Source organism: Enoplosus armatus, chromosome 12 (genome assembly GCF_043641665.1).
Source record: "Enoplosus armatus isolate fEnoArm2 chromosome 12, fEnoArm2.hap1, whole genome shotgun sequence".
NCBI classification, from domain to species: Eukaryota; Metazoa; Chordata; class Actinopteri; order Centrarchiformes; family Enoplosidae; genus Enoplosus; species Enoplosus armatus.
Genome location: NC_092191.1, coordinates 17,892,328 through 17,915,974, shown reverse-complemented (window position 1 = coordinate 17,915,974; position 23,647 = coordinate 17,892,328). Strand labels below are relative to the sequence as shown.

At 46.0% G+C, this 23,647-nt stretch overlaps 1 protein-coding gene across 1 annotated transcript in view; it reads right to left on the bottom strand.

Annotated features, from left to right (window-relative positions):
* fgfr2 (fibroblast growth factor receptor 2) overlaps positions 1 to 20,940 on the bottom strand; it is a 38,504-nt gene extending 17,564 nt beyond the window's left edge. The window contains exons 1-6 of the mRNA XM_070916102.1: positions 20,355 to 20,940; positions 18,010 to 18,265; positions 10,269 to 10,526; positions 9,878 to 9,952; positions 5,481 to 5,650; positions 3,575 to 3,698 (exon numbers count right to left, since the gene is read on the bottom strand). Of these exons, the coding sequence (XP_070772203.1) occupies positions 3,575 to 3,698; positions 5,481 to 5,650; positions 9,878 to 9,952; positions 10,269 to 10,526; positions 18,010 to 18,190 (808 nt within the window). The 5' untranslated portion in view covers positions 18,191 to 18,265; positions 20,355 to 20,940. The remainder of the gene's footprint in view (positions 1 to 3,574; positions 3,699 to 5,480; positions 5,651 to 9,877; positions 9,953 to 10,268; positions 10,527 to 18,009; positions 18,266 to 20,354) is intronic.
* Positions 20,941 to 23,647: the final 2,707 nt, after the last annotated feature.

Here is a 23,647-nt window from a genome sequence, read left to right as displayed (position 1 = left end):
ATCTGCATTCTTTTACAAGCAAACGTTTGGCCTGTGAATCCAAACAGAGCGAGACCTGTTGAACAATGCCCCCTTTCAAACACTACCCGGCCCTCACAACCATACTGAGGAGCCCACCAACCCCCACACTGACAGCAACAACCCGCTGCTGCCACTACACACACACACACACACACACACACACACACACACACACACACAAAGTGACATCACTCAGCCTGGGGCGCTGCATTGCCTTTCCAAAACAAAGCCTTAAGGTAGGTGCAGTGAATTCGATGTGTGTGTGTGTGTGTGAGTGTATTAGGTCGGGGGTGGGTCGGGGGGATGGTCAGAGGGTGAGGCTGTGTGATGAAGAGTGGAGGTTGGGTTTAAGAGGGAGGGCTAAAAAAGGGAGAAAGAATTAGCAGGGTGAGTGAAGGGAAGAAAGGGGATCAACATATGGAGAGTGCAGAAACTAGGAGGCAGATGCTTCTTCCTCAGGACTGTCTGCCTGCCCGTCTTCCAGCTCCATCTTTCTGAAATCTGTCACATCAGATGATTCCCACCCCTCCTTCCTCTCTCCCCATCTCCCTCCTCCTTCCTGCACATTCCTAGGGCTCGCCTTGTTTATTGTCTCTCTTTCTTTCTCTCCTCCTCCATCTTTCACTCTTTCACAGGCCTCCTTTACCCTCTCGATCTTTCCTTAACAGAGAGAGGTGATCGACATAAATCTAACAGCCAGTAGCCCTCTCTCTTTGAAAGACGTACCAAACAGAATACTGTCTGGCATGACATATATATATATACCAAAACAGGCAAAGTCGCGTGGAGAGAAACATGTTGGCAAGACAAAGAACTTTTGGAGCTGCCATTTTTAAAAATTTAATTCTAACCTTCATTATAGCTGATCCAAATATTAGCTGGAGCATTTAGAGCTGCGTCACCGACAACTCAGACCAAAGGACAAAATGGGTGTTGGGTGCGAGAAAATAGGCCACATCATCATGATCATGATTATGGAGAAACCCCAAAACAAGAAAAGTTTGTGTATTAAACCAGTTTTTCTCAATATTTTTGGTTTGTGACCCTGTGAAACACAAAGGAACACAATCAAATAAAAGATTCCACTTTAAACTTCTTTCTAAATGTTTGAGAAAACTGAAAACAGATAAGTATGTCAAAGTGTGTTCTTCTCTCCTCTCCCATTAATCATCTCACGACCCCTCAGATTTACTTTGTGGCCCCTTAGAGGGGCCCAGCCACTAGGTTGGGATCCACTGGACTAAATGTCATATTAGAGGATATTTTACTGCAGAATGAGTACTTTTACTTTGATACTTTTAAGTACTTTTACTTAAGTAAAGGGTCTGAACACTTTCTCCACCACTGCATGTATCAAATGGAGTGAAAGAGCAGAACCTGCAGTGCCTCTTTATGTTTTGCTGTGACCAATATGTAGTGACCCGTTTCAAAACTGAATCCATTTATCAATTAAGTCATTAGTGGAGAAATTTGATGGCAGCGGTGGTGGGATAGAGGCAGAAAGAAGCGTGAGGAGACGGACCAGGGGCATTCCATGGTGTCCCATGCGAGACCGGTGAACTCTGGGTAACCTGGTGGCTTGGCACACAGGGCCTTAAGGGTCAGGGAGGGGTACAGGCACAGGATGGCATGGGGCTACCAACAAAGTGCCGCATGGCCACTGGGTGCCACAGCTCTGATTGAAAGAGCCGCCGTCTGTTTTGACTCCACGTTTGTGTCTCCTCGTCATGTGTCTCAGCTCGTGGATGCCCGACTGCAGCCTATTCTCCAGAGGCTGGTTTGAACCAGAAAAGGCTGGTTCCTCTTGGTTTTAATAGCAGATCCTGCAGGTCATTTGGGCAAAAAAAGACTGATAAGAACAGCCTTTTCTGTCTCTGTTTCCCCTCCTTTTCTCGCACCCCCCCCCCTCCCTCTGTCCACCCCACTATAATGGAGGAAAATGAAGCAAGAGGTTGCAGGGGGCAGTGGCTGCGGAGCCAGACGTGGAGGGGGTTTACTGCTGTGCAATAAAACAGAACAAAAACCAGAAATATGCAGTCTGAAGGAGAGCTTTAGCTAACTCCAGAGGGGAGCAGAGCAGGGGGCCGGAGTTGGGGAGCATGTGTGTGTGTGCGTGTGTGCGGACCTTCATGTGTTTATGTGCATGTGCCTATACGCTCATTGTGCGAAAACCCTCAGGTATTCAATCTCCATCTGATATAATGAAAATAATACTCCTTATTACCATGGAGACGCTAATCAAAACAGAAGTGTGTAATTACAGTAGGTCTGCTCAGGACAATGGAGACAGTAGGAGAATAATTCCACATACAGACACATGGAGTGACCAGTGGCCCCTAAACACTCTTCTGTGAATCAAACTGCTGCAGCTGCATGTCTGTGTGGGTTATCTGTAGATTATTGACCGGCCTTTAGAAGAGTAACCGTGTCAGATAAACTTTGATGTGTACTGATTGCTTATATAGCGGCTCAAGTGATGTCAAAGGCAGAGCGGGCCTGCATCAAATTAAGGGCAAAGTTGCTGCACACTCTCACACATGCACCCATTGATCTACTATCTTTATCCCACTCCCCTTGTTGTCCCCGCTGCGTATCGATTCTGCAAACGGAGCAGAAAAACACTCATTGCTGTCTGCGCTCCAAAGGTCACAGTGAGGGGTTGACTGAGTTGGGTCTGACCTCGCTGTGATAGTGCTGAGGTCGGCACTCTGTGTCCTCAGAGAGGTACACTAAACGATCATCAGCGACCAGTTTAAGTCTCACTCATACCTCAGCCGTCCTTAAAGGGTCAGTGAATTTGAATCACACAAAAAACATATCTTTCCTTACCTCTTCTGGTACTGAGCCATACCATGACGAGTGAGTTTCTGTTTTATTAGCCAAGGTTGTGGTGCTCATATCGTGGAAAATTGCATTTGAAAAACTGGACGACAATGTGTTTTGTTTTCCACAAAACAGTGTCCCTATTACTCAGAATATTCCACAGACTTCACTGTCAGCAATTTTCTGAGGAAATATGTCCTCAATAAAAAGTAGGTCCAGTGGAAAATCTTTTTAGTGATTTTAAATCAATTATTATTTGAGTAGGTTTTCACCTACCTGGACTTAAGATTTGCATGAAGGACAAAATAACCACCAAGTTGGTGCTTCAAATACATTAAAACAATTATAATTTGTCTTAAGGCTACCTCTTACACACACTACAACTGTACATCATAAACACAAAATACCATCATGGAAGTTGGATTTACCTAACTGAATACAAAATTACTAAAATGATATAAATGAATAGAAACTACATTAAAACTGTTGACACATGCATCTTTAGCTTCCACACACTTGGCAGCACTCCTTGACCTGCACCTGTATCCAGAGTGCACCTGGGCGATCAAACAGCACACACACACACACACATACACAGTATTCTCACTGTGAGAACTCCTTCCGTTGGCCTCCCCCTTTCCTCCACCTTTCCCTCCCTCCATCCCTCCACTTTGTTGGCTTCGCAGGTGTACTCTTGAGTCTGAGCGTGTGTTTTGTGTACTGTACTGACCTACGACGTCCAGGGTGTAGGTGTGGTTGATGGATCCAAACTCATTCTCCACCAGGCAGGTGTAGTTGCCCTTGTCTGACGGCACCACGCTCTCCATGATCAGGGTCCAGTGCTGGCTACGCACCTGGGTACAAGAGGCAGGGGTTTCTTGTTATGAGTGGACGGAAACACACGATCACACTCACTGATACACACGCCAGTAAACACACAAATACATAGAAACGCAGGCGACATTAACAGACATAAAGGGCTAGTAAAATGAGAAAGATGACAGAGGGGATTTGGTTGGAAGAGTGAAAGACGAGAGCTGATGCAGTGTGCTGGAAAACTATAGAGGCCGAATATTAAAATGGAATTGTATTCAATTTATATGTCAGTCACTGTTATCTTGGGTAGTAAACCCCACCCTTCTAGTCTAAACACACAGTTATTCATAACTACTGGCAAAAAATAGTATCACCTCTGTGTGGAATCCACAGGTGTGAGCTAACAATAGCGTTTCCGTCTGCACACTGAAGAGAGACCGTAGCTGCTGCTTGCACAGGCTTACGTTTAACACAATGGAGAGATTATGCCACAGGGCTGGGCTCAGGTACAGCTTTTGTCCAGCATTTGTTGACAAAAAAAGAAAGAAATGAGCTGCCCGCAGTGTATCTGACAGCCTGGCTGTATCATTTCCGCCACGCCGTGGCCGTTTTTTGTCCACGCTGTAATGAGCCTGCTGAAAGCCAAGGGGAAGCGACATTAGCAGCTACATCAACATAATCTGCTCCTAAATTTTCCTGGCAGGGAGATGTGTTTCCTCATAAACCGTCAGTCATTAACCAGGAGCCTCGGACGCGCTCAGCATCGCCGGATCTTTTTCATAAATTAATTGTACAACTGTCTGTTTGAACGGTTGCTCCACTCTATCTGTACAGCTGTAGCACATACAGTAAATGCTGCTTGTTTTGTTGAGAGACAAAGAGAGGAATTTAGGAGCAAACATAACTAAACTGTAATCCAAATAGACTCCGTCACAGCGGAGGAATTCTTCACATTAAGACTAGATGTAGCTGTAGCTGCTTTTTTATACCAAGAGGAAATAAAACACAACCACATTGGCTTTACTTTCCCATGACATACAGAATCAGGTATTTTCAGCACATATAAATCAACTCAGACTGTTTATTTCCCCAAACTGCACTGGGGCAAGAGGAAATTTCACGTTAAACAAAGCTCTTTTGATGGAACCACACCACAGTACTGTGCACAGACAGTCATATTCATTTAAGTCTACTATTGACATAGAATTAAAGGGATGGCCACAGAGAGTTAGCGAGCTGCACAGCTCATCAAGTTCCTTTGGTTTAAACTTTAACCAGCTCAGCAACAGTGTTTGTGAATCCCATTTCACAACAATAGAATCACATTCTAGATTCACATACTAGTCTCCGACCAAAAGCCAGTGGGACCTGTTCTCCCTGATTGAGTTACCTCAGCATTCTCAACTCATTTCAACCCTGACGCTACCTACTTTCTCTATATGTTACTGTCTGAGGGCATTTAACACTCAAGTCCCGGACTTAAGTTTCTAATTGTTGGGGGTAAAGAACCATTTCGAGTTACAGTGAGAGGCTCTGCAAAGTATCCTGGTGAGAGGAGGTGCACGGATGAGCAATTCCAATTTCACACCAGAAACCCTGCCCTCATTTTCCTCTGTCTACTCTCCTCCCGTCTCTCCAGTGAAGGGTGGAAAGGGGGTGAAAGGACAGTTGGGGAATGACTGGAAGGAGGATTGACGTCCCTTGTAAATACATTCACAAAATAGCCAGAAGAACTGTAGCATAGAAAGCACTAAAAAGCAAGTGAATGCAGTGAGTTGACATTTGTAATAAAAAGTATGATGTATTACTGTTTATCCTACCTTATACCCTCCCATGCGGTCCTCTTGGCGGAAAGGCCTGCTGTTTTTAAGCCAGCGCAGCTTGGGCCGGGGGTTGCCTCCTGCAGCACAGCGGAACTTGACTGTGTTGGCAGCTGGCACCGCATGCAGTTTCTTCTCCATCTTTGCTGACGAGGTCCAATACGGAGCGCCTACAACCAGAGAGCAGTTGGTGTTCAGTCAGGGTGAGATTTCCTAATCATGTCCTCAGCATTAGCAGTTTGGCTTTAGGGCCTTGGACCGGCTAAGGCAGATAGACTGTACATGGAAGCGTGACTGCAGAGGAGCCAAACCTGAACCATTCCTAACACTCCCAGAGACCCCCACACACCCCCACCCAACACCCCCTTGGCAACACTGACTGACCCGCCGTCTACATAACACAACCCAGAGCTCCACACTCACACAGTTAAATAAAAACACACACTTTCCCTGTAGGCTCGGCGGGGTGTTGCAGAGGGGGAAAAAACATCAGCTCTGAGGGGAGAATGTGCCTGGGCGTTGCCAAGAGGGTAACTAGACCATCACATTCAATTTCATCTCATTCCACTTAGCAGCTTTTTTTCCTCCCTCCACTTCCTCCAATTACCATAGCTCCCCTGTTTATCTGCCTGTCACTTGGCTAGATATGGACGGCAGGGCCAGGGATGCTTATCACCCCTGGAAAATCATTATGTGCCGTCAGGGGAGAAAATGAATGTCACATTTAACGAAGGATTTCAGCGTTCTCCACGCACACTTTTGTCCAGATTTTTATCAACGCCAAACTGTTACCATTTTTCCTACTGAAATCTGTCACCTTCCTTGTGTTTTGTCCATTCCCTGGTTCCCTCTTTTCTCCCAATTTCTGTCTCTCAGTCAGCTGGATTTTCCTCAGAGCCCCCCCCACCCGCCCTTTCCCTCTGCACCTGGGAGTGTGATTGCCTAAGCAGATGGGGCTCAGAGGGGAAGAGGAACTCAAAGTCAAACAACAATCCAAACGGTCTTCCACACAATCACTTCCTCTCCGTATAGCAGGAGTAAAAGCAACAGAGGGAATACCCACAGATAAGAACACTACTGACTTTAGTATGACCCTCAAAGATAAGTTTACATCCCAGGAGAATATCTGCTTCCAGCGACCCCCCCACCCCCACCCCCCTCTATTCTTTATCCCGCCTGTCCAATCTGCATACTATCAGACACCTCCCATCATTTTCTCTGGCACGCACAGCCGGACAAATACTTGGATAGTAAAGCCAGTAAACAGTGCTCTTCCTTCCTGAATGGATGCATATGGTAAGTGCTCAAACTATAATTAGTCATTCCCCTTTCTCCGTCTTCCTTCTCACTCTCACTATCTGTGCTTCTCTTCCTGCGTCTTCGGCTCCCAGTCCCCTCCATTTCTCTCCGTCCACTCTCCCTGTCATCACTCCGTCCGTTCAGACGGAGACAGATTAGGTGGAGACTGGCCCATTGCGAGGCCGTCTCTCCGAAACGACCCCTGACCCCAAACTGGCAGCCGGGGTCGGAGGATGAGGTTGGGACATGAAAGGTGAGCGGTGCTGTTTCCCATGCTCTCCGTCCGGAGGGGCAGCACTTCAAACGAGACGACCCTCAGACCTCTCTCCAAATGAAGCCAAACTCTCACTGGCCCAACTGCTGTGGACTCCAGGAACCCCCGCCTCCCCCAAAGCCCCGTGCATCCGGATCCCCACTCACGGCTGTTTATCCTAAGCTGGCCTGGGGTGACCTGAGGTTATCTAACTCCTTCACTATGAGTCATTTTTTTCTCTCTCTAAGTTCCTCTGGAGAGCTAAATCCATCAGTGACCCAAAGTAGTATTTCAACATTGAAATGATTTCCTCTTTACAATGTAAATGTGCACGCTGAACAAAGCACCTTTTTACAATTAGGGCCACTGTTGGAGAAAAAATTCGAGAGTACAGTTTCAAGAGTACTGGTCCTGTGAAAACCATGTATCTCCAAAATGTCAACCTTTCATGAGCTAAGAGAAACACCCTTGTTTTCAACTTTGTGACAATGCTTTTTGCTTGGCTAATCTAAAGGGTTTTAGGGTTTATTTATCTTAAGATGTAGGAGAATTTTCTCCACCCTCGTACACTCAGTGTTTTTTCTGAAAAATTTAAAATCACCAAATTAGGAGATGCATGATTGTCTTTGAACAGCGAGGCTTTGATAATGAAGTGATTACTGGTGAAACCTATAACTTAAGATCCTGAAGGGTTGCTAAATCTTGATTGGTTTTATGTGACATCAACTTTTTACAACAACTGAGTCTCACCCACTCAAGTGAGTGGAGCTCAGACAAAATAAAAATTCTGAAATCTCTGTGGTGAGTTGAGCATTTTTTCATTAACAGGAGACAAAGTGTTGTGCTTGTGTTTCAAAGTGTTCTGTCACTTTTAGTCCTGACTTATGCCTGTGAGATAGATCGATTCTCCCATGTGTGGCTTTAACTAAAGGGGATGAGTGATGATGTAAACAATAATGAGTAAAGCTGTCAACAGGACTGAACTCGGAAAGCAAAGCTCCACGTGGCTCTTTCACTTCATCATGACATCAGTGCTACCTTCCACCACCCTCTCACCCTCACCCTTCCCCTGAACGCAGCTTCCCTCACAGATCCCTGCTGAGGCTCTTCCATGTCTCCTCCAATAACACCACCCACTGCTGATGATGGACAAACACTCTGGACTCTCTCCCTCTTTGGCTTTTTTTCACCAGCTTATGTAGTTCAATCTTCTACACAAAGTCAAATCAAAATGCTCTGTTTTGCGGTGGCCTGATGCCCAACCCATTCTGAGAGCTCCAGAAGAAGAAAAAAAAGCCACACAAAAAAGCTACACCCCGCACTCTCCGCTCTCATTCCCTCCCACGCCTACATGCACCCTCCTCCCTCGCTCCAGTCCTCGGCCCGAGGCCAAGGCTCCACGCCATGCTCAGAGAAGTGCTGGTACTGATCCAACAACCCCCCCCTCCACCCCCTGCCTCTTTTCCCTCTCCTCTTCTTCCCCCTTTCTTTTAATAATAATCTTGGTTTTGAATTTTCAGAAACACACACGGCGAGAAAATGCAACTGTACTGCCAGAACAGCTTTCCCTTTGTTTTCAAACAGCTTATTACCACCAGAACGCCTGGATCTTTTCCCTCTCCCCCATTTTTTCCTCTAGCTGAGTTCCTCTCTCTCTCCCCCATATTTAATGGATTTCAGGCAATTACAGTCAGCCCAAAAGTGGTGGAGGAGGAGGACTCACGGTGAGACGCAATGCGTGTGGAGAATTTTAACAAGATGTGGAAGCCCTCATCTTTACTTCAGTGAGCATATGTGTATGTGAGCGCATGCATGCGTGCACGTGGCTACATAAACACATTACTACCCCAGATACTCACCAACGCATAGACAAACTGGGGTAAAAACTTTCTCTTTCACACACACACACACACACACACACACAAGCCCATCAGGTGGGTAACTGGGTCCAGATGGGCGTCTTTCATAATGGATGAGCCCAGCTGACTGGCTGGTTAGCTCCATGAGGCCTGACTACCTGAGGGACACTAGCTAAAGGAATGTCAGGAATCTCTGTATTCCCTTGAGAGACACACTATACAACACACACTCCAAAATCTCAAAATAAAGTACAGACCGAAACAGGAATGCTTAGGTATAGAGTAGCAGAGATGTGGGTGCAGGGCAGAGCTGGCATTGCTAACAGCTGTCTCGTCCCGATCAAGACAGAATAGAGAAAATCCACTTTCTCTCTTGCCTTAATCATAATCTGAACTGTGCTAATAAACACTGACAAAGATAAGTAGATTATTTCACAAAGGGATTAAGTCTTTGTAAGTGTTTGGCTCACAATCACAATCAGCATTTCACACTTAACATTCTGTTGGGGACTGTTTATTGTTTCTTCAGACCAGGACATGGCTGAAAACAAAAGAGGTGTGTAAGATTTTTAAGCTTTAGATATGGGGAGATGTGCTACTTTGAAATGTAACTGTTTTATGTTTTTGTAAAAAAAAATCTTCAGTGTGACATCTCTGCTGGTTTGCAACATACTGACCACATAAAGTGAAGGCAAGTTTACACTGTACGGCTGCACATTTCTGTGCTTTTATTTCCTTATATTTCCCAAATGTAACCTGAGGTTATTTTCAGTAGAATGAGGGTCATGCATTTGCCATTTAAAACATGAGTTCGAAAGAACATTTAGCAGACAGAGAAAGTGATTGTGGAGCAACAGGGTCAGATCAGTGCACCCACAGGCTTCTACTGTCACGCTTACTGTGCCGTGCTCAAGGGCACCTAATCTATGATTGGAGTTGGTGAGGAAGGGTAGTGCATCACTAGCTTTCGTTCCTCCCATACTCACTTATCTGCTCTCCGTCCGCCCCAGTGTCCTCCGATCGCTCTGTATCGTCCTCATCATCCCCCGACGAGATGGCATCTGCACAGAGTAACCACGGTTACTGCCACCCTCTCGCAACCCGCACACACACACACACACACACACACTATTGCATGCAGGAATTGTCATGCAGTCACTTTCTCTCTCACACACACACAAATTTGTAAAGAAAATAGAGTGGGTCCTTCTTGGGATACATCTGGTCATATGCTGCTGTAGATGTACACACACACACACTCACAAGACCCCAGAGTTGTTCATCCCTGACCATATCTGCTCCATGGCCACTTCCTGGACTCAACCCTAAATCTCCAAACTCCCTGTCCAATCCTGACCTGTCTTCTCCCTGACTCACCTGTGACATTCACTATGAAGCAGACCGTGTCTTTGCCCACGCTGGTGCAGGTGTACAGGCCCGAGTCCTTGGCCGTGGCATCACGGATCTGCAGCACCTCCTGCTCTATCAGTGTGCGGTTGTTGGTGCCCAGAGAGCTGCCGTCTTTGGTCCAGGTGATGGTCCCCGTCGGCGGCAGAGGGCAGCTCAGCTTCAGCACCTCCCCTGGGTGCACTGAGCACACCGTGGGCTTAGAAATTTGGTATTTGTTCGATGCGTCTGCAGAGCGAATGGGGGGGGGGGGCAAAGGACGGATTGAAGGAGGAAGAGGGTGCACAAGAAGGAGGAAAGAGAGGTGGGAGAGGAAGAAACAAGCCATAGTTTAAGAAACAAAAACACCACATAACCCCTAATGGATGCACTTAAATCAACTTGTGCAGGAGGCGCAATATAGAAAAGAGGAGGCCCGTTTTCTAAACCGTCACACCAACATGTCGTCAACACAAACTCCCAGTCAGTCATTTGAAATGGAGCCCTTAGAAGATACCACTACTGTGTTATCAAGTGTGCAGTGTGATTGGCGTTTATAGATTCAGAGCATGCAGTTACGGCCATAGCAGCATGTGTAGAGAAAATAAAAACAATTGCTTTGCGAGCAGGTGAGAATTGGATATCACTGTGTTGAGAGACAGACCCCCACCACCACCACTCCACCATCCATCCCTTTTAGCATTGATGCCAAGCAGCCAGCGTGTGTGGGTGAGTAGGAGCAGTACAGACAGATCTCTGCAGCCCAAAAACAGGTAATAAAACTCCAGCACGTCTGCCCATCAGAGAGGAAAGCAGCCAGAAAGGTCTAGGACGGAAGCAGTTGTCAGGCAGGGGGAGGGAGAAGAGGGGAGAGGAGGGGGGGGGGCGTCTGTTTTTTTGGCATTTCTCTGGTTTTGACTGTGCACCTAAGTTTCAAAAACCTTGACCTGGCTGTAGCCTGACTCTTCTGTTTTCCGTCTCTCTCTCTTCTTCGTTCTCTTTCATAACACAGACATGGAGGATCTACAACCTCTGCACAGGATCTGCCGGCCAAGGCAGGCAAGAAACTCTATACGACTCCAAAGTGCATAAAACCTTCACTTCTGGGAGAAAATCCAAGTCCGCCTGTGAGTGCATGTGTGTACACCGTGTCCTCTGACTTGTACAACTGCCCGGAGAGAACGAGGTGAATGTCCAATATATGAAAGGGAACTCGGAGCGTCCCGAGCTGAGACTGCACTTCTACATCAGGGCGGATTTTATACGTGTTCATGCAAACTCCAGACTGTGACTGAATGTTGAGCAAAAGGGGGAAAACCTGCCTGAAATACAAGCTGGCTTCTGCCATATATATACCGAAGCCAATTCCAATCACCCTGAGGCTTTTGCAGCCGTTAACACACACATGCACACACACACAAACACACGCATTCATGCACAAATGTGTACATTGACCCAGCTCACACGTAGATAGATCCTGACACTCTTTGCAACCATCCCCAGTGAGAAAACACTGGAAGAAATACCAAGTTGTCTTTATTGCAGTACAAAAATGTCCATAACTGTGCGTGTGAGTGTGTGTTTTTTCTTCAGAGAGAACTGAAGGAAAGGGGCAAAAAAAAGAGGTATTAAAAGATTTGAAGGGGGGGGGGGGGGGGGGTAGCAACAATGGAGAAGCATACAAAAAAGCCAGTGAAGGTATATGTAGCGTTTGACTGAAGGCTGATTCATCTAATTATAGAAGCAGCGGCACTCCCAGCCTTCCCTGTACCTCAACACACCTTTTCAACAACAGTCCACGCCCATTATGTGCCCTGTGTGTGTGTTAAATGCAAAGCATACACACACACACTCCCCCCCAACAGGAAGGGAAAGTCATTCCACCACAATCCAGCAGTCGAGGCATGTGTGCAAGCCTCTAAACGTTCCCCTTGGGCAAGTAAACACACACAGGTACAGTTCCTGAATTGTCTTTTTTTTCTCTCTCTCTTTCCTTCGATCCGGATATAATTAACCCCTCCTTCGCACCCCCCCCCCCCAGGACTGAGTGTGTGGTCTGATAAGAGGTGGAGCTCCTGTGCTGATTGATGGGAGCTGTCTCCGCTACCTTTTACGACATGGTTTTCCACACCGGAGGCCCCTGCCTTTGCTTTGACATTATTACTGGCTTCAGCTTTTCCTTTATTGTTTCATTTCGTGTTTTTGTTTTTAGAGATTTCGAGATGTCGTAACTACCAGGACACAAAGCAGCGTAGGTGTCTGCTAGGAAGCTAGCAGGTGTGGAGAACTTCAAGATGGTGGGCCCCTCAATGAGGCTGACGTAGCAACGCAACACCTGGAACCTACACACACACACTCACACACACAGGCTGCACTGTCTGTCAGCATGCTGAAGAGAGAGGCAGGGCACTGCTTCATAGAAAGATGATACATGGATGTGTGTGTGTGTTACACTACAAGGAGATGTCTGACGAAGAAGGAGAGATGGAAGGAGGGAAAATAAGCACAGAGGAGAGGAAAGGAATCTCTCCAAATGGTGCGTCTGATTAAAGAAAGCACACACGTGTTAGTTCTGCCTTCATCATTTTCTTATCTCTGCTGTGTCCATCTGTCCCCCTCCATCAACTCCTCCTCCTGCTGCTCCTTCACTTCCCTCTTTCACCTTGCCTACAGCTTTGCCCTCTCTTCCACCCTTCCCACACATCTCCACCCCCGCTCCCACCCCCACTGACCCTGCTGACCTAACCCTGACCCTTCCCAAACCTGTTGACACCTCCGACATGCCCGATTGTTCATGGGAACCTGTGTCACATAAACACACACACACACACACACACACACACAGTGAATGCAGCGAGAACCTAAAGGAGCCCTGTACACACTGAGAAAATAACGAGTTGCACCTCCATAAATGCATGTACCATGTACCAGACACACTCACACACACACCTTGCTCCACTTGAAGAGAGTTTACAAGAGTCTGGGGATGCATACTGGGCTGATGAGCTGAAACACTTCACTGCAGATTTTTCATCTCTGCAAAGTTTCACCCCCCTCTGCACCACGGGAGAGGGCGGGGAGAGTCACTCTACCTCACACACACGCTCACACTTCTGCTCGATTTCTATCAAACAGCTCACTCCTCTTCCCTCCCTCTCTCCATCATCACTATCATTTTGCCTCTCTTCTCCTGAAGCGCATCTCCATTTCAAAACCCATCGCTCTCTCTTTCTCTGACAGCTATTACAAGTGTCTATCAGGTGCGATGGATTCGGGCTGTCCACTCCTCGCTATCTCGTCGTCCTCATTCGCACCATCTTGGCTGGCCATAATTAGTCTCGCAGCCTGAGTGTCTGCGGCAAAATGCAGCAAGCAATTCTCACCACCGTCCCCTCGACGTCTGCTCGTCCCCGTCTGTCTTTCTGTCTGTTTGTCAAGCCGGTTGGAAAGTGTCGAGGGCGCAGTTTACCTTTTTCTTACATAAATGATCTTATGAATTTACTTCTGCAGAACCTTCAGCTGCAAGTCAATTCTCCTCCCTGTCGCATTCTGCACGACGGGATAGGTGGACTAAATGTAATGACTGCCATCTCAAGAGGCACACACTCAGCATGCATGGCAGACCAAAAGGCGTGCACACACACACACACACACTGTCAAATCACATTATCTCTGCTGCCCTTCTTATCCCTCCTTTTCTCCTCTCCTCTTTCCTCTGTATCCTCCTCACGCAGTCAAATCCCAGGACTTTTCTCCCCTTTTTTGTCTCTCCCTCTTTTCTGATGTCCGTGTTCTTTCACATTCAAATCCCTCCTTAGCTTTTTTATTATGACAAAGGAGCAGCTCCGTGAACTGGCTCCTGCTGGCGTCCATGGCAACAGCCCCTCCGGTTCCCCCACCCCTTCACCCCTCATCAAGGCATTCCCTGAACCCCACCCGACCCCTTTAACCCACTGGCTACCACTTATCTTCAACATCTTCCTAGGTTGAAGCTCTAGTGACCCTCAGTGTAGAGCGTCACCATACTTCTTGAGAATTTAATACTAAATAAGCCGAATGTATAAACTAAGGCTGCAACTAACAATTATTTTCATTGTCGATTAATCAGCCAATACTTTTTTCTTGATTATTAAACAGTTGTTGTTATTTTTCTGCCGATATACCAGTCAATTACTCAACTTATTGTTTCAGCTCTAATATACACATTTACATTAAAAGTGGCACTTTTTTCTAGAAAGGTGAGCAGACAGAAGGCTCAGTGCCTTGCACAAAAACGCATTAAGGGCAGGAAACAAACCTGTGACTCCTCAGACCTATCATCCTAGGCACTACAACAACTCTAAACAATATACACAGTATAGGTGCAACATTATCTAGTTAACATGCGTCCTCATTGAAAAATCAAGTCTGCGGCTTCACAGAATTTGACAAGTACTTCTTTTTAGCGTTTCATAATTTTGTTTACTTTTATTGGGAAATTGTTGTCACTGTTTTGTCAGGGTTCTAGCTTCTTAATCAATATATCTTTTACTTTATTCAGTGGTTTAATTCAGTGTTTTTTTCTCCTGCGCCCTGTACCTGCTGGCTCAGATTCCTGCTGTACACCAGGCAGTCCACTGAGACCTGAGGCACAAGCTGGCACAGGCAGCAGCTCTTTCCAGCCTCTTATCAGACAGGTGTGAGACTGAGCAGCGGAGTGACAAGGTATTTTCTGGCACATCAGCCAAGGCAAATAAGAGTCCACACACAAACACACATGCACATTCACTACCACCAAAACACACTCAAACCTTCAAGATTAACAGCGGCCAACGGCAGGCTAATAAAAGTCATTGTGTGAAGGCCGTATATTCAGCCCAACTGCCCCCGGGTCACACCACCGGCCGACACACTGCGTTTGTTTGGAGTTCAGTTCCATTGCCATCGCCACAGTCACACACACACACACACACACACACACACACACACACACACACACACACACTCCATGTCATTAACCGGCCAGCTGACACTTTTACACTTTTACAACCGTACTCCTACTGTGTAGATAGCGCAGTATTACGGATAGGTAATAAGCCTGCAACTCCTTAACATTCCCACCTTCACACACTGACACACAACTATAACAGTCTACGGAAAACTATGATCTTAATTAGTCTGTAATCACCACGGCTGGTAATGAAATAAAGGCAATTGCTACTCTGTTTAACACAAGCTGGCTCAAATATTCAACTCAAATAAGGTACGGCATACAGCAGAAATCATGCAGCAACTAAATATAGAAATGTGCCACGAGAGCAATTATGTTCCAGGAACTCTTCAAGAAATAAAACTTGTCCTTTGTTGACAAGCATCCATCCTTCCCTCATGTCTGTCTGAGCATGAAAGACTCACCCTTGACACATAATGTAGCTTTTATGTGTTTAACCACTCAACTGTTTTGAAGGGTTTGCCTCCATGCTGATCAGAGCATTTTTTGAAGAAAACAGTTTGGCAGAGAGAACACAAAAGTGCAGCCAAACCATGAGCTGACTTTTGTCAGCTGCACTCACATTCAGCCTGCATTCCAGTGTGCCTGGTGCCACACTTATTCCACATTATATGCAAAGAGGGGCCAGAACAGGCCAGAGAGCAGATAGTTTTTATGTTAAAGGCACACATACACACACATCTTTTGTGTTTGGTAGCATTGTTATTCAGCTTCGTCAGTATTTTAATCACTGTGCAAACGGAGAGTGCCTGGACAAGGTAAACTCTCCCATAGATACTGAAGTGGCTACAGGGACAACAATAGGCCTGTTATGGAGGCCTTAACCAGCGCACTCGCTCTACTTCTACTGTTACAGCAGCCACAGGTAAACAAACTAGCAAGGCCACCAGGGGTGCAGGCGTGGGCTCTATAGAGACAACATTGATATGCAATCTGATGAATCTACAGCACTTACTGCTCCCACACACACAGGCAGCGGTGTGACCGAGGCTGCAGGGCGGGGGGGGGGGGTGGAAATCCTAAACATCTCTGTAGGAGGGTGTTATTAGAACAGAGGGGGCGGGACCAGCCAGTCTGTCTCCCTAAAATCTATGCCCTACAGGTGACACCAGTGCAGCCCATCAGGAGCAGTGAACGGAAGGAGACCACAACAAACTAGACTGCTGTGGACATGCTGATTCAGTCACACACAGCTGCGTACAAATCTATGTTTGCCATGTGTGGCAGGGAAACTGATTCTGGATCAGATAAGCAGGCCAGGTTCTCTGTGCTCCGTTGATCCCTCATCATGTGACCCCCCACCCCACCAGGTCTAGCCACTTAATCTCCAGTCACATGACTTCACCGCTGCCCAGCGCTCTGTAATCTCTCCATCTAAAGGAGAAGTCAAATATGCACAAATCCTCTTAGACCTTGTGTAACTCTGGAAAACTCTCCCTGTCTCGCTCCCTCTGTCCTCTCTGTGGCCATGTAGCGTAGCGTCCAGGCCATGTGGGGCTCTGAACCCACCACCGGTTGGAGCCAAACAGTCTGCGACGGAACAACAAAAACATCAACAGGAGAGGGGAGCTCAGGCGGCCTCTCATCAAGGTAAGAACGATACCTGACCTCTAGGGCAAAGGGCAAGACAAGGTACACAGTGTATGGGTGTGTGTGTGAAGAGAGAGAGATGGGGGAGTTGGCTTAAAAAGTGATGCTCTGTTGTTGTTGTTGGCCTAACTTACAATTAGCATGCTGATTAAAGCCCGGGAACAAAAGGCTTTGGAATGTGAGTTACCATCCATCACAACAACTCTAATTAGCTAGTCTCTGAACAGACTCACAGGCTGGAGACAGAAAATGAAGAAGCCTCAAAAGAAAATTAAAAAAAAAAAACAAGAAGGGTGTCTGCACTATAGACGACTACCTTTCACAAAAGGTTTCTCAAAAGTTTTTCTTTTGCCAATAAAAAATATGGCTTTGAGATGTTTCAATTCACAAACGGAGCGCCGGCAGTCGAGACTCGGAGGAACAAAGCAAAGCCCAGAACTCTGGATCCGAATATCTCCCTTTCCCTCCCTCTTTGAGCCTCTTCCCAAGAAAGCAGGGCACAAATTTATGCCAGCATAAACACTGTCCCACCCTCCTTCACAGCTCTCCCTTGTCCTCCCACACAGGGTCACAAACCTGCCTTTAACACTCAAGTATACATTGGTGAGAGAAATAAAACAAAAAAGTGTGAATCACACGCCTCACGGTGAGGAACTCAAAAGGCAGAGGTTAGTTGTTTCCTTCGGTTTATTTATTTGAATCCCCCCAAAATCTTACAAGAACTCCCTCTTTCTACTTGTTAGATTTTTAGTGAAGTTTGAACTGACAGAAGGGCTCAAAACAACTGTTTTCTCTGCAAGAAATATCAAATACTAACTTGTACATGCACAAGTAACACAAGTGGAAACTTCAGTCCCATGTTATTTTGTTACTGTTCTTCTATCTTCAGTGGATGGAAGTCTAAAAATCCCTGTTTTGCTGGAGGCCCAGCATGGAGTTTTATCCTCAAAGGCTTAAGTTAGATAAGGACTAGAATTCTACGGAAAGGATGCAAAAGTTAACCAAAACTCTAAAGTCAGGTTTAAGAGGGGGAAACAAACTTGACAGACCTACACCTGCTCTCTAAAAACAAAGCAAACAAATGGTCACCCCCCTGCCCGCTCCACCTCCCAGGCCCTCCTTTTCTGTCCCTTCCCGTCCCCCGCTGCTTACCTTCAGGTTCCAGAGTGGCCTCCTCCTCCTTGGTGGCGGTGAGGGGCGGCCGGGCCACGCTGACGGTCAGCAGGGACAGCAGGACAGCGGCCAGCAGCCAGGCCCACGAGGCCATCCCGTTAGTGGGGGCCAGCGCTCCCCATACCCCCCTTCTCCACCTCCCCCTGGACACTGATCCCATCTGAGGGGGTCCGCCCAACCATCAACTGCTGCCGGGTCGGCCTGTCACTCAGTGGAATTCACCCAATCACCTGGGCTGAGAGGTGAAGGAGAGACAGAGAGAGAAGGGGGGGTGGGGGGGAGGGGGGGGTGATTGAAGAGGCAGACAAAGAAGAGAAAAAAAGAAAATATGTTAATGTGGAATAATGACTCATATTCTTAAAGAACTTGTTTCTGCACCATTTTTCCTCTTCCTTTCTTTAGTTTTTTTTTTTACAAAGTGGGACAGAAAATGAAGCGGGAGAAAGCAACAGAGACACAGTGTTTCAAAATGCTGTCAAACAAGCCATGCCACAGACATACCGAAGCTGTGAGGCACCAGCAGTCAACACACAACCAGCCTGCATCCACCTTTACTTCTCATCTATAATTATATGCAATGAAATGTTTTAGAGAAACCAATTAGGATACATTGTAGCTCTGTGGGTCTTAGTATTCAGTCTAACCAGTTTGATGTCTGTCTGACTCACACATCTGCAACACAGATAGTGTAATTTCATATTCACTCTCCACATAATCTAATGTATCATTCACCGCTGCTTCTATTTTTTTTTAAAAATACAAATTAATAATAAAATCTATTCTTAACTGATGAGTCACAATATGTTTTGAATATCTTTCCGGCACAGGATCGACAACATATCAGCCAATGTGGCACCGTCTTGGTTCAGTTGGACGCCGTTTATTCCCGTGCGCAACAGATGCGCCAAACCTGTTGCTGCTGCGTCTGTGTTAATTGTGTTCGTAAAAGGGGGCTCTTATTGCGCCTCCGTGACTTGATTATGAAACCAGTATGGCTTTAATTGAAATGCAATATTGCAATATTGGGACACACACACACACACACACCAATCTGTTTAGCCAGACATCTGCGGCTCAACCGTGCTGAAGTGTCTCTGGAGGTTTGGTGAAGTCACGCTTCCCTGCTCTCCTTCTGCTCCAGCTGGACGTATCGATCGGTTTGTACCCGCAAAGACACATGTAGTTTGACTTCTAGAGAGCCGGGCTGAAAACGTGCGACCTGATTTGTCTTTGATTCACCCCTCAGGGGCCGCACGGGACACGGACGGTGGGTGGACGAGCACATGCTTTTCGGGGTGAATCCATGACACCCTGACTTTATTAGAGAAACGCGCCGGTTGGATTTTCGCAATTAATGCGAATAATTACAGCCCAGACGCATGAATTATTGATGGTGTGTAAACCAATCAACCATCGGGCTGTCTAAAAACTTCAGCAGGACTAAAGGAGACCAGGATTACCCAGAAACCTCCTTTAGGTTTACATCAGTGAGAAGTGTGCAACGTCCAGAGCAAAATAAAGAAACACTTAAAATGGTAAAAAGGAAAAATATGAGATAAAGATCAAATCAAATAAAAGAGTTGATATAATGGTCTCTTCATGAAAAAAAAGTAGTTCTTTACGCACGTTGCTGACGACGTGACATTTGGACACATGAGGGACCTTGTTTGCTCCATACATGACCACAGCCTTCATTTAAAAACCGGGCCTTTGAATGAAATTTCTTGGCACTGATTGAATTCCTATTGAAATTCAAATCAGTTGGCTTTTCCACAATGGGGACTCATTTGGAGCCGCTCAGTGATTTAGGGCTCCGGCACCAAGCAGTGAAAAAACAACTGCGGTCACGGGATAATTGGCACCATAAATGCAATGTAGAGAATTAAGCAAAGAAATAAATAACCAGGACACTTGTTAATGGGCAATAAAGTGATGATGCAAGGTGCTGTGTAGTTAGGTCTTAATATAAACAAGGATAGATTTCACTGGATTAACCTGAGTGAAGGATGGTAGAACACAATATGCAAATACAATTTGGTGTGAATTTAAGAAAATCTCAAATAACAAACTTAGTGGAGAAGTTTGCACATTTTACAGGCTTCTGGAAAGTCTCAACAAGGAATCATTGGTTAGGAAATTGTGTAAATTCAACTTTAAGTGGTAAAATAGTGCTAATGTTGTCATGCAGCCGTAAGAATACTAAATAGTACGAACCAAAAAAGCGCAAAGCCCTCCTACTATCACGACGCCTGTTTGTCGTGACAGCCGAAACCGTGACAGATGAGAGTCCGAGGAAGCTTTAGACGTAAACTGAAAAGACTTACCAGGGAGGAATAAAATCGTGGAGATCTCTGTTTTGGCATGCACAGATAAGGGAGGAGAGAGCATGAGCTGAATCCAGAGGGAGGAATGTCTCCAACTCCTCAATGCACCAAAAAAAAAAAAAAAAGAAGAAAAAAAAAAGAATCTGCGAGGCGCTGCCTTTTTTTTCAGTTTACTATTCCACAATCAGCCGGCATCAACTCAGATCGGAGGATATATTCCAAACCCGACTGGCAGCGTAGTCCAATGCCATGCAAAGAAATCCGAGTTTACAACGCGTTATCCTTCAGAAAGAAAACAGCTCGGAAAACCACACCGCTGTCCCCCCGAAACTTTCCTCCCCGTCACCAAGTTTCTTCCCGGGCGCAAAACATGCCCAGTGTTCCCGAGCAGCGCACTTGTCAACTAAATAGAAAGTTTTGCAGCAACAGCGGAGGTGGAACGGGGACTTAAAAGGCAGGAGAGGACAGTTGTCCGATGCAAAATGTCATAAAATCCATCAGTGTGCGTTCCCCTGCTGAAAAGCGCGTCTTTCGCGTCGCTTTCTATTCTTCCGCCGACAGTCCTCGCACTGTTTCTCAGACGCTTTGTCAGGTTTACTAGGTTTTTTCTCCTCCTTACGTCTCCACACACTGCCCTCCTCCTTCGCTCCAGTGGGTGTCATTCCCCCCCCAAGCACCCCCAGTGTAATTCGAGTCGCTTCCTGGCCGCAGTGCCTTTGGGCCCTGCCTTCCTCCGCCCATCAAAACTGCAGCGCTGCCTGCCCGCTGCCTGCTGCCTGCTGCTGCGCTCAACTTGCTCAGACTGCTCCGCTCCGGAGCTGTCAGACCGCAGTAACAACGCCCCTCGGTGGCCGAGGCCTGACATCTGCGGGAGGAGACGCACAGATTTCAGCAGGCTTTGTTTAGATGCTGCAGTGGTGGAGGAAGTATTCAGACCATTTTCTTAAGTACATGTAGAAATACCACAATGTAGTCCTGCACTTAAGATAGTAAAAGTAGTGATGTAGCTGTTATCAGCAAACTGAACTTGTAGCCACAATCATGTCATCTGCCACCCACTTTTCCAGGAAAGGCAGGTGGTGAGTGAGATCTGTCTTTTCTTCTTCTATAATGAACATAATCAGCAGCATCTGGGTGTAATAAAATAAAGTGAGGATCGGCTATTTGATTTATTGTCATGGTTTTGGGACACAATGGAAATAGAATGGCATCACAATCTTTACTATTTGTACTTAATGTGGAATCATGTCTTTGCATTATAGGGAGAAGAGTGACAGTGGTGGAATGTAAAGTGTTTCCGTTTGATGCTACTTTACTTCGACAGGTAACAGAACTGCAGATTAATTTCACACACAACAAATGTGATCATCTTATAAAGCATGACATATTGTTATAGATTAAGGTCCCTAACAGTAAATCAGATAGTTATAGTTAGCTCCACCTGGACCAGTTACACCCTTAAAATGCTGCTTACATGTTAATGCATCAGTGATAATAATCCAGTAATATAATATAATAATATAGCACTGTAAGGCTTAAAGTTGGCCCTCTGCCCGCATAATGAGTGCTACTTAATAAACATTTTGCTCCTAATACTTTCATACCGCTGACTAAAGTTTTGAATGTAGGACTTTGGCTTGTAATGGAGAATTTTTACATCATGGTATTGTTCCTTTAAGCTCAACCGTATGTCCATCAAATATCGCATCTTAAACATTATATAAAAGCATTCAGTATTACAAAGTAGAGTTCCTGTGATAGCAGAAAGACAACATGAAAGCAAAGAGCAAAGAAAAGAAAAGACGTAAGGTTAAAGAGAGAGATAGAAGCAGTTTTTCTATGATAGGGTGCATTGTTGCAGAATTAGGAGTAACTGAAGTTCATAACTTTTCTACAAATGAACAGATCTGTCCACCCAGAGAGAGACTGAAGGCTGGCCCCCTGCAGCTCGTCCCCCACTGCTTCAAGCTGTCTCCTGCATTGGTTCAAGCGTTCAAGTGCTCTGAAAGAGACACAGGGGAGGGTGGAAGACTCTAATCTCCACAGACTTTTTATTTTTGTCTCACTTCCACTGCTGAAACCCTCTTTTTTTTTTTAAACAAGGGAGGGAAAACTCTTCAATTCATTTTGAAAAGAGGCACTAACAAGGCTTTTTTTTTTCTCTCGGAGGCAAAGGTTCGGCCTGTGAATGGAGAGTTCTACGTCTGTTTTTCTCTCCTCTCCCATCTCTGCCTCCACCAGTAAAGCCATCAGATAACAGTGGAGCTGACAGGTTGGCTACAAATAAAGAGGGAGCGAGAGGTGAGGAAGGAGAGTTTGACTCATTTTTCAAGAGTGGCACAAAATACCCCCCACCGTTTCTCCCTCTCTGTGTGTCTCTTTCCTCCCACTGCATAAGTCTATTTACAATCGCCCAATTTATTTTCTGCTACTCAGGCATCCCACATTTGAAAGAAACCTCATCAAGCAGAGTCTCATGGGTCTTTGACTGAGAACTGGATGGACTCAATGCCCTTGCGCTGTGGTGTCCGTCAACCTGTCATTGTCCCTCTTCATCTGCGATCTTTTCTTCAGTCCTCTTTCTTCCTTAATCCCTCCTGCGAAGGCAGCAGCCACACTGTTTGGAAGTGGGGAACAGAGGGAGAGGAAAAGAAAGTGACAAGCTAATAGCTCGCCATCAGCATCTTAGATGAACAGATTGATTCCTTGTCACTGTTGATAGGAATCATCAGGAGGGTAGCTTATTGGAGAGGTACTCCAACAACCGCATGTTAATAGTGAGAATACCTCTTGTTGCAGAGACGATTGAAGCTGTGAGTGATGTTTGAAGCTGAGCCACTCACCAATCATTAAGCATGCCTCCTGCTGCTATGCAAATTTAAAATGCTGTTGAAGGGAGATAATCAACAACTAGCCGTTACTTCCCTTTGTCCATGGACCGGCTAATTGGTTCACATTAAAGTCCCCCTACACTCCAACCTGCATTTTGCTTATTGTTTACTTCACTTGGATGTTTGACCTTCACTGTGCAGAATGACGTATGTGCCGAGTTCTGAGACATTAGAAGGCTGTTTTCACATTCATCTGCCGATGACGGGAAAGTTTCTCTGTGCTCACTTTTAAGACGTGTACATACAAACAGGATTTTGTGACATCACGACTCGTTTGGAAGCCAGTCGTGCTCCAGCACAGTGTGATGTGGAGACTTGAAAAACACACACTGAGAATGGACTTTACAGTGACGAAAAAAATGTGCATATTCATGGTTTTAAGATTTTTCTATGACAGGGAGT